The following is a 15,520-nucleotide window of genomic DNA, read 5'->3' as shown; positions in this document are numbered from 1 at the left end:
TGCGAGAGAAATTTAAGTTTGCCTTTCCTTTCTGTCTTACTTTTCCTTTCTCCTTTCTCTTTGTCTGTCTCGCTGTATCTGTTCATCTTCCTCCCTCTTCAGAGGGAACATCATTTCATTGATGCGCTGGTGCTAATTCAATTGCCCATTGTGCGAGGTGCACCAGTGATTCTGTCCGACTGAACCAAGACATTGTGGTACAGGCTGACTTGGTCTTACATCAAACGTATCAGCTGATTGAAGCTGCACGGAACCCCCACCAGCTCTCCTGATGGCCAGTTGGTGAAGGAAGAAACCAAAGGTAATTTTACTTGGGGTGGATTTATTCACAGAGTGAACCATTGCAGGTTGACTCACACAATGTGTCAGTCAGTATCTCTTTATATGTGCTCAAGTAACTATCCAATCAATGCCCTCCAGCAGTATATACTTAACTTCAATTGATACAATTAACACTGTGGGGGCCTGCATCTTCCTGCTTGCTGTAACACTGTGATTTGGTGTTTCCACCAGTCGGTAATCGTTTTTTTATTCATTCATGGGATGTGAGCAATACTGGATTGGTCAGCAATTGTTGCCCATCCCTAATTGCTCTTCAGAAGGTGGTAATGACCCACCTTCTTGGACGGCAACATCCACAATGCTGTTAGGAACGCCGATATATTTCCAAGTCACGGTGGTGAGTGATTTTGAGGTGAACCTCCAGCTGGTGGGGTTCCCAGATATCTGCTGCCCTTGTCCTTCTAGATGGTAATGGCCGTGGGTTTGGATGATGCTGTCTAAGGAACCTTGGTGAGGTCCAGCAATGCATCTTGTAAATAGTACATACGGCTGCAACAGTGGACCGGTAGTGAAGGGAGTGAATGTATGTGGGTGGGATACCAATCAAGTGGGCTGCTTTGTCCTGGATGGTGTTGAGCTTCTGGAGTGTTGTTGGAGCTGCGCTCATCCAGGCGACTGGGGAATATTCCATCACACTCCTGACTTGTGTCTTGTCGATGGTGGACAGGCTTTGGGGAGTCACGAGGTGAGTTACTCGCCACAGAATTCTCAGTCTTTGTTTTTGAGGCTAGGGGCGGAATTCCCCGGCGCCGGTTTTCGGGTGGGGGCGGAGTTCACGCCGCGCCGGTCGGGGACCGTTGGCAGCGGTCCCCCCGGCAATTCTACGGGCCCCAATGGGCCAAGCGGCTGCCCGTTTTCGGCTAGTCCCGCCGGCGTGAAATGGGCATGGTCCCACACGGTGGGATCTGGCTGGTAGGCCATCTACTGGAGTCCTCGGGGGGGGGGGGGGGGGGGGGAACGGGAGGATCGGGGCGCACCAATCTGTGGGCGGGCCTGTGCCGTGGGGGCACTTCTTCTTTCCGCGCCGGCCTCTGTCGGGCTTCACCATGGCCGGCGCGGAGAAGAAACCCCCTGCGCATGCGCGGGACCACGGCGGCCCTTCGGCGCCGGCCTAGCCCCCGTGTTGCTAACTTTCTCCTTGGTTCAATTGCTCTGTTTTATTACCTTTGCTCTCGAGTCGCCAGATATCTTTATGATACCGCCACGAGGTTCAAGTCCGAGTAATGATCAATAACCCAGTACACCGATTAGTAAGATTCAAATCAAAGCACATTTATTATACACAGTAATCGCTACTCATGCACAAATTCTACGTCTAAGCTACTTCTACAGCTAGCAGGCCTATACTTAACTTCGGACTGGCCCGCCAGGTCAGGGAAATGAATGGCCTTTCGTTCGGGTTCTGAGTCTGCGGGATTCGAAGTTGGTACGGATTGGTAGCTAGGAGCGCCTATCTCGTAGCGAGCGTTGAATTAAGACTTACTTCAGTCAGTGGTCACTGCAGCGGTCACGGTCAATGTTGGTTCGTGTCGCTGGGCGACCCGGGCAGGACGAAGAGGTGAAGAGAGCGATTTGAACTTGGGGCTTAACACCTATAGTCCCCAGGGGCTTCCCACCTTTCGGGGCGGACCCTGTACCTGGTCCCAAGTGATTGGACTTTGTCCCAATCGCTTGGTTCGATTTTCTCCAATACTGGAGCGGTTCCCTGATCGATGGGCGGTCTTGAGGTGCTTGTTCACCTCCTTTGTGTTGGCTCCTGCTGGCGCCGAGGAGTCTGGCTTTGCTTTGTGGCTTCGATGTTGTGGCCATTTCGGAGACATGGATAGAGCAGGGACAGGAATGGTTGTTGCAGGTTCCGGGGTTTAGATATTTCAGTAAGCTCAGGGAAGGTGGTAAAAGAGGGGGAGAGGTGGCATTGTTAGTCAAGGACAGTATTACGGTGGCAGAAAGGACGTTTGATGAGGACTTGTCTACTGAGGTAGTATGGGCTGAGGTTAGAAACAGGAAAGGAGAGGTCACACTGTTAGGGGTTTTCTATAGGCCTCCGAAAAGTTCCAGAGATGTAGAGGAGAGGATTGCAAAGATGATTCTGGATAGGAGCGAAAGCAACAGGGTAGTTATTCTGGGGGACTTTAACTTTCCAAATATTGACTGGAAACGCTATAGTTCGAGTAGATTAGATGGGTCTGTTTTTGTCCAATGTGTGCAGGATGGTTTCCTGACACAGTCTGTAGATAGGCCAACGAGAGGCGAGGCCATATCGGATTCGGTACTGGGTAATGAACCAGGACAGGTGTTAGATTTGGAGGTAGGTGAGCACTTTGGTGATAGTAACCACAATTCAATTACGTTTACTTTAGTGATGGAAAGGGATAGGTATATACCGCAGGGCAAGAGTTATATCTGGGGGAAAGGCAATTATGATGTGATGAGGCAAGACTTAGGATACATCGGATGGAGAGGAAAACTGCAGGGGATGGGCACAATGGAAATGTGGAGCTTGTTCAAGGAACAGCTACTGCGTGTCCTTGATAAGTATGTACCTGTCAGGCAGGGAGGAAGTGGTCGAGTGAGGGAACCGTGGTTTACTAAAGCAGTCGAAACACTTGTCAAGAGGAAGAAGGAGACCTATGTAAAGTTGAGACAAGAAGGTTCAGTTAGGGCGCTCGAGAGTTACAAGTTAGCTAGGAAGGACCTAAAGAGGGAGCTAAGAAGAGCCAGGAGGGGACATGAGAAGTCTTTGGCAGGTAGGATCAAGGATAACCCTAAAGCTTTCTATAGATACGTCAGGAATAAAAGAATGACTAGGGTAAGAGTAGGGCCAGTCAAGGACAGTAGTGGGAAGTTGTGCTTGGAGTCCGAGGAGATAGGATAGATGCTAAATGAATATTTTTTGTCAGTATTCACACAGGAAAAAGACAACGTTGTCGAGGAGAATACTGAGATTCAGGCTACTAGACTAGAAGGGCTTGAGGTTCATAAGGAGGAGATGTTAGCAATTCTGGAAAGTGTGAAAATAGATAAGTCACCTGGGCCGGATGGGATTTATCCTAGGATTCTCTGGGAAGCTAGGGGGAGATTGCTGAGCCTTTGGCCTTGATCTTTAAGTCATCTTTGTCTACAGGAATAGTGCCAAAAGACTGGAGGATAGCAAATGTTGTCCCCTTGTTCAAGAAGGGGAGTAGAGATAACCCCGGTAACTATAGACCAGTGAGCCTTACTTCTGTTGTGGGATAAATCTTGGCAAGGTTTATAAGAGATAGGATGTATAATCATCTGGAAAGGAATAATTTGATTAGAGATAGTCAACACGGTTTTGTGAAGGGTAGGTCGTGCCTCACAAACCTTATAGAGTTCTTTGAGAAGGTGACCAAACAGGTGGTAGAGGGTAAAGCAGTTGATGTGGTGTATATGGATTTCAGTAAAGCATTTGATAAGGTTCCCCATGGTAGGCTACTGCAGAAAATACGGAGGCATGGGATTCAGGGTGATTTAGCAGTTTGGATCAGAAATTGGTTGGCTGGAAGAAGACAAAGGGTGGTGGTTGATGGGAAATGTTCAGACTTGAGTCCAGTTACTAGTGGTGTACCACAAGGATCTGTTTTGGGGCCACTGCTGTTTGTCATTTTTATAAATGACCTGGAGGAGGGCGTAGAAGGATGGGTGAGTAAATTTGCAGATGACATAGAACATAGAAAATACAGCACAGAACAGGCCCTTCGGCCCACGATGTTGTGCCGAACCTTTGTCCTAGATTAATCATAGATTATAGATTAAGTCGGTGGAGTTGTGGACAGTGCGGAAGGATGTTACAAGTTACAGAGGGACATAGATAAGCTGCAGCGCTGGGCTGAGAGGTGGCAAATGAAGTTTAATGCAGAAAAGTGTGAGGTGATTCATTTTGGAAGGAATAACAGGAAGACTGAGTACTGGGCTAATGGTAAGATTCTTGGCAGTGTGGATGAGCAGAGAGATCTCAGTGTGCATGTACATAGATCCCTGAAAGTTGCCACCCAGGTTGAGAGGGTTCTTAAGAAGGCGTACGGTGTGTTAGCTTTTATTGGTAGAGGGATTGAGTTTAGGAGCCATGAGGTCATGTTGCAGCTATACAACACTCTGGTGCGGCCGCATTTGGAGTATTGCGTGCAATTCTGGTCGCCGCATTATAGGAAGGATGTGGAAGCATTGGAAAGGGTGCAGAGGAGATTTACCAGAATGTTGCCTGGTCTGGAGGGAAGATCTTATGAGGAAAGGCTGAGGGACTTGAGGCTGTTTTCGTTAGAGAGAAGAAGGTTAAGAGGTGACTTAATTGAGGCATACAAGATGATCAGAGGATTGGATAGGGTGGACAGTGAGAGCCTTTTTCCTCGGATGGTGATGTCTAGCACGAGGGGACATACCTTTAAATTGAGGGGAGATAGATATAGGACAGATGTCAGAGGTAGGTTCTTTACTCAGAGAGTAGTAAGGGCGTGGAATGCCCTGCCTGCAACAGTAGTGGACTCGCCAACACTAAGGACATTCAAATGGTCATTGGATAGACATATGGACAATAAGGGAATAGTGTAGATGGGCTTTAGAGTGGTTTCACAGGTCGGCGCAACATCGAGGGCCGAAGGGCCTGTACTGCGCTGTAATGTTCTATGTTCTATGTTCTATTGTGTGTCCAAAATGTTACTTATTGTTCCCGGGGATTCCTCATTAGTATGCAGATGGCTGCTACTTTGTTATGCTGATGGTCGTTGGTATCGATGTTGTCTGGCCTTTTCAGAGGTAAATACACAGCAAACCTGCAGCTGCTGGTGTCTGTCTATGTTGGTTGACTTTCCCATCAGCCTTTGCCGTTCGCCATTTTAAATCGGTAGTTGGCCAATTTAGGTGGCTACACCCGGAAATGGGGAGGATTCCACAACTTCTGGGTGGCCCGACGCCGGAGTGGTTCACGCCATTCTTGGCGCCGGCGTTGGGCCATCCCCCCGATTACGGGAGAATCCCGCCCTAGATGTCTGATGTGTGATGAGGTCTTGGGATGAACGGGTGAGTTTGGACCTATGGGTTCCCAGTGGGTTTTTTTCACTTAATCCCTGATTCTGTTGCAGAATCATTGACTGACATTGATTTCTATAATTAGTCACCAGAAGACCCATAAGACATAGGAGCAGAATTAGGCCACTCGGCCCATCGAGTCAGCTCCGCCATTCAATCATGGCTGATATTTTTCTCATCCCCATTCTCCTGCCTTCTCCCCATAACCCCTGATCCCCTTATTAATCAAGAACCTATCTATCTCTGTCTTAAAGACACTCAGTGAATTGGCCTCCACAGCCTTCTGCGGCAAGGAGTTCCACAAATTCACCACCCTCTGGCTGAAGAAATTCCTCCTCATCTCTGTTTGAAAGGATCGTCCCTTCAGTCTGAGATTGTGTCCTCTGCTTCTCGTTTTACCTACAAGTGGAAACATCCTCTCCACACCCACTCTATCCAGGCCTCGCAGTATCCTGTAAGTTTCAATAAGATCCCCCCCTCATCCTTCTAAACTCCAACGAGTACAGACCCAGAGTTCTCAACGTTTCGTCATACGACAAGCTCTTCATTCCAGGGACCATTCTTGTGAACGTCCTCTGGACCCTTTCCAAGGCCAGCACATCATTCGTTGGATACGGGGCCGAAAACTGCTCACAATACTCCAAATGGGGTCTGACCAGAGCCTTGTACAGACTCAGAAGTACACCCCTGCTCTTGTATTCCAGCCCTCTCGACATGAATGCTAACATTGCATTTGCCTTCTTAACAGCCAACTGAACCCGCATGTTAACCTTAAGAGTATTTTGAACAAGGGCTCCCAAATCCCCTTGAGCTTCTGATTTCCTGAGCATTTCCCCATTTAGAAAATGTCCCCATTCAGAAACCAATTTTGTTATTGTCGAATCATGTGACTATCAGGATGGCCTAACAGAAACAACTTGTAGATCTTCATTGAGCAGTCCAATGATCTCATCGAGTGCCAGCACGGATTTGGGTTTTGTTTATTGTCATGTGTACCAAGGTACAGTGAAAAATATTTTTCTGCGGGGGACCTGCTGGAATTCTTGATGATTGAAAAGGTCAAATTTCAACTGAGGGGAAGGACGGAGGGGTTCTACAACTCATGGGCGTTATTCATTATGCACTTTCGAGAATTGGATCACATAGAACATTATGAGGGGGAGGGGAGCGGGTTACTGGGAAGGTTGGGGGGAGAGAGACTGTGGGCAGGATTCTCCACTCACCGGCGGGACGGGTCGTACCGGCGGCAAGCAGTGGCGTGAACCATTCCGGCATTGGGCCGCCCCTGAAGGTGCCGCACCTTCGGGGGCTAGGCCGACGCTGGAGGGGTTGGCGCCACGCTTACCGGCGCCAAAGGGCCTCCGCCGGCCGGTGCAAGTTGGCACATGCGCGGGAGCACCAGCGTGTTCTGGCGCATGTGCCGAACCGCTGGCCTGATCCCAGCTCATGCGCAGGGCGTTTCTTCTCCACGCCAACCATCGCGGAGGTTCACAGCGGCCGGCGCGGAGGGAAAGAGTGCCCCCACGGCACTCATGGGGGCCAGGCCACCATGGGCCCCCCCCCCCGGGGCCAGATCCCACCATGCTCCCCAGAGGCTCAGCAGGCCGCCCGCAGAGCCAGGTCCCGCCGGTAAGAACCCTGCGTAATTTACGCCGGCAGGACTGGCCAAAAACGAGCGGCCGCTTGGCCCATCGCGGGGGGGGGGGGCTGCAGCCAGCGGCCGCAGACCGGCACGGCACGATTCCCGCACGCCACAAACCCGGCGCCGGAGAATTCGGCAGCCGGCGGGGCGGGATTTACGCCGCCCCTCGCCGATTCTCCGACCCGGTAGAGGGTCGGAGAATCCCACCTGTATGTGTTAATGGGGACTAGGGGTGATTCCTGATACCTTTTTGTTAATTATTTATGTTAACATGCGGACTAATGTTTGGGGGTTTGGTGGGAGGATGTGATCGTTGTTATTGATATGGGGATTAACATTGTATTCGTTACTGACTATTGTTTATTGTTGGGTGTAAATTTGGCAGAAAATGTGAAAAAGGATAATAAAAATATTTTCAAAAAAGTATTTTTCTGCGAGCTGCTCAACAGAAATAAAATACATGGAAATGAAAAGGAAATAAAAGAAATTACATAATAGGGCAACACAAGGTAGCACAAGTGGATAGCACTGTGGCTCCACAGTGCCAGGGTCCCAGGTTCGATTCCCCGCTATGTCACTGTGCGGAGTCTGCACGTTCTCCCCGTGTGTGCGTGTGTTTCCTCCGGGTGCTCCGGTTTCCTCCCACAGTCCAAAGACGTGCAGGTTAGGTGGATTGGCCATGCTAAATTGCCCTTAGTGACCAAAAAGGTGAGTGGGGTTATTGGGTTACGGGGATAGGGTGGAAGTGAGGGCTTAAGTGGATCGGTGCAGACTCGATGGGCCGAATGGCCTCCTACTGCACTGTATGTTCTATGTTCTAAGGTACACAATGTAACTATATAGCACCAGCATCGGGTGAAGCATACAGGGGTGTAGCGTTAATGAGGTCAGTCCATAAGAGGGCCGTTTAGGAGTCTGGTAACAGTGGGGAAGAAGCAGTTTTTGAGTCTGTTCGTGCGTGTTCTCAGACTTTTATATCTCCTGTCCGATGAAAGAAGGGAAGATTGAGTAAGCCGGGTGGGAGGGGTCTTTGATTATGCTGCCCGCTTTCCTCAGGCAGTGGGAGATGTGGGTGGAGTCAATGGATGGGCGGCAGGTTCGTGTGATGGACTGGGCGGTGTTCACGACTCTCTGTAGTTTCTTGCGGTCTTGGGCTGAGCAGTTGCCATACCAGGCTGTGATGCAGCCAGATAGGATGCTTTCTATGGTGCATCTGTAAAAGTTGGTAAGGGTTAATGTGGACATGCCGAATTTCCTTAGTTTCCAGAGGAAGTATAGGCGCTGTTGTGCTTTCTTGGTGGTAGCGCGACGTGGGTGGACCAGGACAGATCTTTGGAGATGTGCACCCCTAGGAATTTGAAACTGCTAACCATCTCCACCTCGGCCCCGTTGATGCTGACAGGGGTGTGTACAGTACTTTGCTTCCTGAAGTCAATGACCAGCTCTTTAGTTTTGCTGGCATTGAGGGAGAGATTATTGTCACTGCACCACTCCACGAGGTTCTCTATATCCCTCCTGTATTCTGACTCATCGTTTATCGAGATCTGGCCCACTATGGTCATATCGTCAGCAAACTTGTAGATGACGTTCTAACCACATTTTGCCACGCAGTCGGGTGTGTACAAGGAGTAGAGTAGGGGACTAAGTACGCAGCCTTGCGGGGCCTCGGTATTGAGGACTATTGTGGAGGAGGTGTTGTTTATTCTTACTGATTGTGGTCTGTGGGTCAGAAAGTCAAGGATCCAGTTGCAGAGTGAGGAGCCAAGTACTAGGTTTTGGAGCTTTGAGATGAGTTTGGCTGGGATTATAGTGTTGAAGGCAGAGCTGTAGTCAATAAATAGGATCCTGATGTAGGAGTCCTTGTTGTTGAGATGCTCTAGGGATGAGTGTAGGGCCAGGGAGATGGCGTCCGATGTGGACCAGTTGCAGCAGTATGCGAATTGCAGTGGATCAAGGTGTTCTGGGAGAATGGAGTTGATGCGTTTCATGACCAACCTCTCGAAGCACTTCATTGCCACTGAAGTCAGGGCCACCAGACGGTAGTCATTGAGGCACGTTGCCTGATTCTTCTTTGGCACCGGTATGATGGCCGTCTTCTTGAAGGAGGTGGGGACCTCGGAGCAGAGTAGGGACAGGTTAAAGATGCCCGCGAACATTGGCTAGTGGGACTGAATGGCCTACTCCACTTCCTAAATTCTAATGGCTATCCACGCTATACCTCTGGAAGAGATCACGGGATGGGGATTAGGAATAGAAGCCCAGGGCTGGTTGACTTTTCTGTGCTCCTTATCCCAATTCTAAACCCCATATAACTGGTACAACAGCGAACAAATTGGGCACCAGCTGTTTGAAGGGGATGGATGTCCAGGTTTAAAACTCTGAACGACTGCGCTTCAGATCAAACAGTGCCACTAACCTGAAAACTTGTGTACAATCTTTGAGATCATTTGCTGAGCCCGGGAAGGAAAGCTAAATGGGAGAAATCATGTTTCTTTTCCAGATCCCAAAGAATGGTTCCGGCCACAAAACTTGGACGATATGGTTATTCTCATGATGGAAAATACTTCCACCATCCCATGCCTGGTGACCAATCCTGACCTCCAAGTCACATTGCTACACGAGGAGACCGGCACCATCTTGGACATACCATACAACAATAAACAAGGCTTTATCGGCAGGTTCAGGGATGGGACCTATTTGTGTCAAGCCACATTACATGGAGTGGAGGCAATATCTGACCAGTACTTTGTGGAAACGCTTGGAGGTATTCTCTCCCTTGTCAAAGATTGCTTCTGTAATATCGCCCATCTCTGCCTCAGCCCACCCGACTCTGAAACCTCATCCGTGGTCTTGTAACCTCCAAACTCGACTATTCCTGCCGGTCCTTCCACCTTCAACCCTCTGTGAACATGAACTGATCCCAACCCCTGCTGTCTGTGTCCTCTCTCACGCCAAGCCCCATTCACCTATCACCCCCCTATGTCTGCTGATCTACACTGGCTTCAGTCGAGCAATGCCTCCCAGTTTAAAATTCACATCCTTCCCAAAACCCTCCATGGACTCACCCCTCCCTATCTCTACTCCAGTCCTATCACCTTCTGAGATCTCCGAGTCCCTCCAATTCTAACCTCTTGCTCACCTCCAGTTTTACTCACACTGTTATTCGCCATCGTGCCTACAGCTGCCTAAACCCTGAGCTCAGGAATTTCCTCCCCGAACCTCTCTATCTCTCTCTCCCCTGCTTTAAGACATTCATAAAGACTATCTCACTGGCCAAGCTGTTGATCATCTGTCCTAATATTACTTTGTGTGGCCCACTGTCAAAGCTTGCCTGATAACACTCCAGTGAAGCTCCTGTAGTTGAAGATCTCAAGGTCATTATAATTTCCCCTTTGTGGCAGGTGGTGAACTCAATGTTAAACTTCACGCATCAAGAACCATGGTCAAACTGGGAGAGCCTATCAGTGTCACCTGTAGTGCAAACAATGAATTGATGGACTTCAAGTGGAGCTACCCGAGGATGGATGTGAGCGTTTAACTGACTTTGGCCAGGGATATAAACAGTACCATAATAGTTTAAAAGTCTTCAGAAAAATTGTTGCATTTTTCTGGCCTAATGGCACGGATTGGTTGCATCCGGGATGTGTGTGTCATGATATTCAGGTAAACATCATGGTGCAAACACACATACACACTGATGGACAGATCGACGGACCAATCAATACACACACAACATCACAGCCAATCACAAGCAAGAGCAGACACACTATAAAATGGGGAACACGACACTTCCGATTCATTCCAGCAGGAGACAGCTCAGGGCACAGAGCACACAGCAAGCCACTCAGACATTCACCATGTGCTGAGTGCCTCCCCAAGACAGTGTTAGGGCTGGGTCCACAGGTTAGAGGGTAATGAACAATCCACAGCAACCAGTTTACAAATGTTAATAATTGTTAGTAATAAAACTGAGTTGTTCCTTCCGCAACCGTGTTGGTTCGTCTGTGTAGCAGAGCACCCAACACGACATAGTACCAGGATTGGAACCCAGCACCTGTGAGACCTACCTACGCATCCTCAGGAATCCGCCATCCTGCGCCATGGACACCATCAGCCCGCCGCAGCCGCTCCAAATCGCTGGAAACCTCGGCGTTAACTGGAAGTTGTTCAAACAGCGCTTCCAGTTCTTCCTAGAAGCCACAGAAAGGGAGAATGCTTCGGACACCAGGAAAATCGCCCTCCTCCTCTCTACGGCAGGGCAACACGCCATCCACATCTACAACTGGTGTTCGCGGAAGGTGAGGACAAGACGAAGTACAAGACGGTCCTTCTCAAACTCGAGGAACACTTCAGCGTCGAGGTAAACGAGAGTTGAGAGAGGTATCTCTTCCAGCAGCGCCTGCAGGGTAAGGATGAGCCTTTTCAATCTTTCCTGACACACCTCCGTATCCTCGCGCAGTCCTGCGGTTACGAGGACACTTCCGATTCCATGATTCGGGACCAGATAGTTTTGGGGGTCACCTCGGGCACCCTACGCCAGCAGCTCCTCAAGATAAAAAGTCTCACCCTAGCCACCGCCATCGAAGCCTGCGTCCTCCATGAAAACGCGACCAGCCGCTACTCCCAATTCCAAGCGGCCGAATCGGCAGGGCAGGGGTCCTACTTGGCCGAATCGGCAGGGCAGGGGTCCTTTGAGGCCGAGCGGGTCCAGTCCATCGAGTTCCTCCCAGCCCGCGGCCCGGACGAGGGCGGCCATTTCACGCGCTTTTCGTGGCCTCCCGCGCTTGTACACGGCAAAAGAGACGTCGACGCAGAGGGACGTGACGCGCAGGCGTGCTCTATGCAGGACCGAACTGCGCATGCGCGATGGTGCAACGAACGCCATGACGTCACGACGTGCGGCAACTGTGGATCCGCACATTTAAAGCGGCAATGTCCAGCAAAGAACCGACAATGCCTCCGCTGTGGCAAGATGGGCCACTACGCTGCCTGCTGCCGAGCAGCTCAACCTACCAACGCTCCCCAATTCCGACAGCCTCGCAGGGACGTGCGGACCATTCAGCCTCCATACTCCGAATCATACCCGGACGATATACAGACCGGCGATACAGACGACCGGGAAGCCTTCCACGTCGCGGTCATCGACAGGAACGGATGTCTCCAAGCAGGACCCACCAGCCGATGCCAGTGAACAGTGTCAATCCGGGTGATGAATGGTGTGCCACCCTAACGGTCAACCAATCACCAATCACATTCCGTCTGGACACTGGTGCCTCCGCCAACCTGATAGCATGGTCAACCTTCTACGCCTTGAAGGTCAGACCACCGATTCGGCCATCCCGTTGTAAGATGGTCGACTATAACGGAAACGTTATCCCGGCCATGGGATCCTGCCAGCTCCAGTTGACGCACAATGTGTATCAGGCCACACTGTCCTTCGAGATTGTTGGTTCATCGAAGGACTCCCTGCTAGGCCCACAGGCGTGCAAGGTTCTCCACCTCGTTCAGCGGGTACACGCTCTGTCTCCAGAAGACACGTCAGACTTCCCGGATGCTGAATTTAGGGCACAGCTCCACTCGCTCCCCGCCCACAACCAGGAGGTTTTCGAGGGTATGGGCACACTGCCCTATACCTACAGAATACGGCTCAAACCGGACGCCATCCCGGTCATTCACGCACCTCGTAGAGTCCCTGCACCACTCAAAGACCGCCTCAAGCAGCAGCTGCAGGATCTCCAGGACCAAGGGGTGCTATCCCGGGTCACGGAGCCCACACCATGGGTCAGCTCCATGGTGTGCGTTAAAAAGCCCTCTGGCGAACTCCAGATCTGCATCGACCCGAAAGACCTGAACAACAACATTATGAGGGAACACCAGCTCTTACCCAAACGGGAGGAGATCACGAGCGAAATGGCCCGGGCTAAAATTTTCACAAAGCTTGATGCCTTGAAGGGTTTTTGGCAGATCCAACTGGATCAGTCCAGCAGGAAGCTGTGCACCTTCAACACTCCTTTCGGCAGGTTCTGCTATAACAGAATGCCGTTTGGCATCATCCCGGCATCCGAGGTATTCCACAGAATCATGGAACAGATGATGGAGGGCATCGAAGGGGTGCGCGTCTATGTTGACGACGTCATCATCTTGTCCACCACACCACAGGAGCACATCAGTCGTCTCCAGCGTGTCTTCGCGCAGATACGGGAACACGGCCTGCGCCTCAACCGAGCAAAGTGCTCCTTTGGCCAAACTGAGCTAAAGTTTCTGGGGGACCCTCTATCCCGGTCGGGAGTGCGTCCGGATGCAGACAAAGTGAGCGCCATTACAGCCATGCCGCAGCCGGCAGACAAGAAAGCAGTGCTACGCTTCCTAGGCATGGTCAACTTCCTGGGGAACTTCATTCCCAACCTTGCCTCCCACACGACGGCTCTTCGCCACCTAGTTAAGAAGTCCACGGAGTTCCAGTGGCTGCCCGCACACCAGAAGGAATGGGAGGAGCTCAAAATTAAGCTCACCACAGCCTCGGTATTGGCGTTCTTCGACACCTCTCGGGATACGAAGATCTCGACTGATGCCAGCCAGTCTGGCATTGGGGCGGTACTCCTGCAACGGGACGACACTGCATCATGGGCCCCAGTCGCCTATGCCTCGCGGGCCATGACCCCCACAGAACAGCGCTATGCGCAGATCGAGAAGGAGTGCCTGGGTTTGTTGACCGGAATAGATAAGTTCCACGATTACATGTATGGTTTCCCCCAGTTTACCGTGGAAACTGACCATCGTCCCCAGGTCAGCATCATACATAAAGACCTGAACGAGATGACCCCTCGCCTCCAGCGCATCCTACTCATGCTCCGGAGGAACGACTTCCAACTGGTCTACACCCTGGGTAAGGACCTCATCATTGCGGATGCCCGATCCAGAGCAGTAAGCACACCGCCCGATTCGGAGGGGTTCGTCTGTCAGGTTGAAGCGCATGTTGCCTTCACATTGGCCAATCTGCCAGCTGACGATTCAAGTCTGGCCCGTATTCGCCGGGAGACTGCGGCTGACCCCCTTCTACAACGTGTGATGCGCCACATGACGGGAGGGTGGCTCAAAGGACAGTGCCCACAATTCTACAATGTCCAGGACGACTTGGCCGTCATTGACGGTGTCCTCCTAAAGCTGGACCGGATTGTGATTCCACACAGCATGCACAAGCTGGTCCTCGACCAACTGCACGAAGGCCACCTCGGGGTTGAGAAGTACAGACGGAGGGCCCGAGAAGCTGTATACTGGCCGGGCATCAGCGATGACATTGCCAACATGGTGCTCAACTGCCCCACCTGCCAAAGGTTTCAGCCGGCGCAACCCCCCGAGACGCTTCAGCCCCATGAGTTGGTGACGTCCCCCTGAGTGAAGGTGGGTGTGGACCTCTTTCATGCGCTTGGCAGGGACTACGTAATCATCATAGATTACTTTTCAAATTATCCAGAGATCATACGCCTGCACGATTTAACATCGTCCACTGGCATAAGGGCATGCAAAGACACCTTCGCTCGACATGGCATTCCGATTACTGTCATGTCGGACAATGGGCCCTGTTTTGCAAGCCAAGAATGGTCTTCTTTTGCTGCTTCGTATGGCTTGACACACGTGATGTCCAGCCCTCTGCAACCCCAGTCAAATGGCAAGGCGGAAAAGGGCGTTCATATCGTCAAGCGGCTCCTCTGCAAGGCTGCTGTTGCCGGATCGGATTTCTACTTAGCCCTGCTGGCCTATCGCTCGGCCCCACTAGCCACTGGCCTCTCACCAACCCAGCTGTTGATCGGTCGCGCCCTCAGGACCACTGTGCCATCCATTCTTGTCCCGACACTCGACCACATTCCAGTACTGCAAAGGATGCAACAGCAGCGTGCTCAGCAGAAGGTGGCACACGACACTCGGGCAACTGATCTTCCTGCCTTGGCGCCTGTGGACAAGGTCCGCATCCACCTACCAGAGGGTGGCTGGTCGACAACTGCCGGAGTTCTCCGACGCGTGGCTCCCCGTTCGTTCCTGGCTCGCATGCCTGATGGCTCCATTCGCCGGCGCAATCGCCGGGCTCTTCGCCTGCTTCTGCGCTCGCTACATGATCATACGCCGGTGCCACGCCCTCCTGTTGTTCCTGATGTCGAATTCGTGGAGCTTCCTGCCACCATGCCTATTCCTCTGTCACCTGTGGCCAGGCCCATTCCTCAACCGGTGGTTTCTGACCCACCCTTGAGGCGGTCAACCTGAATTCATCGCCCACCTACTAGGCGGGACTTATGAGCCTGTTTGAACATTGGACTCACTAAAAGTTTTATGCCACTATGTTAATAAGTTTCTCTTTTGTCGTTACAGGAGTTTGTTTTGATGCTTGATGTTTACACTTGTTTTTTTGATGGTACAACCTCGTTGCTATGTTGCACCTGACATCTTATATATATAGTTTAGCCTCATGTACATGTTGTAGATATTGCACACACA

At 51.2% G+C, this 15,520-nt stretch overlaps 1 protein-coding gene across 3 annotated transcripts in view; it reads left to right on the top strand.

The window, feature by feature from the left end:
• LOC140427151 (platelet-derived growth factor receptor beta-like) overlaps positions 1-15,520 on the top strand; it is a 162,469-nt gene that overhangs the window by 61,771 nt on the left and 85,178 nt on the right. For all 3 annotated transcript variants that reach the window (XM_072512700.1, XM_072512701.1, XM_072512702.1), the window contains 2 exons: positions 9,531-9,794; positions 10,432-10,556. In XM_072512700.1, the coding sequence (XP_072368801.1) occupies positions 9,531-9,794; positions 10,432-10,556 (389 nt within the window). The remainder of the gene's footprint in view (positions 1-9,530; positions 9,795-10,431; positions 10,557-15,520) is intronic.

This window comes from Scyliorhinus torazame, chromosome 7, assembly GCF_047496885.1.
Source record: "Scyliorhinus torazame isolate Kashiwa2021f chromosome 7, sScyTor2.1, whole genome shotgun sequence".
Lineage (NCBI taxonomy): Eukaryota > Metazoa > Chordata > Chondrichthyes > Carcharhiniformes > Scyliorhinidae > Scyliorhinus > Scyliorhinus torazame.
Note: the sequence above shows the minus strand (reverse complement) of the source record. Positions and strands in the feature narration are given on the sequence as shown.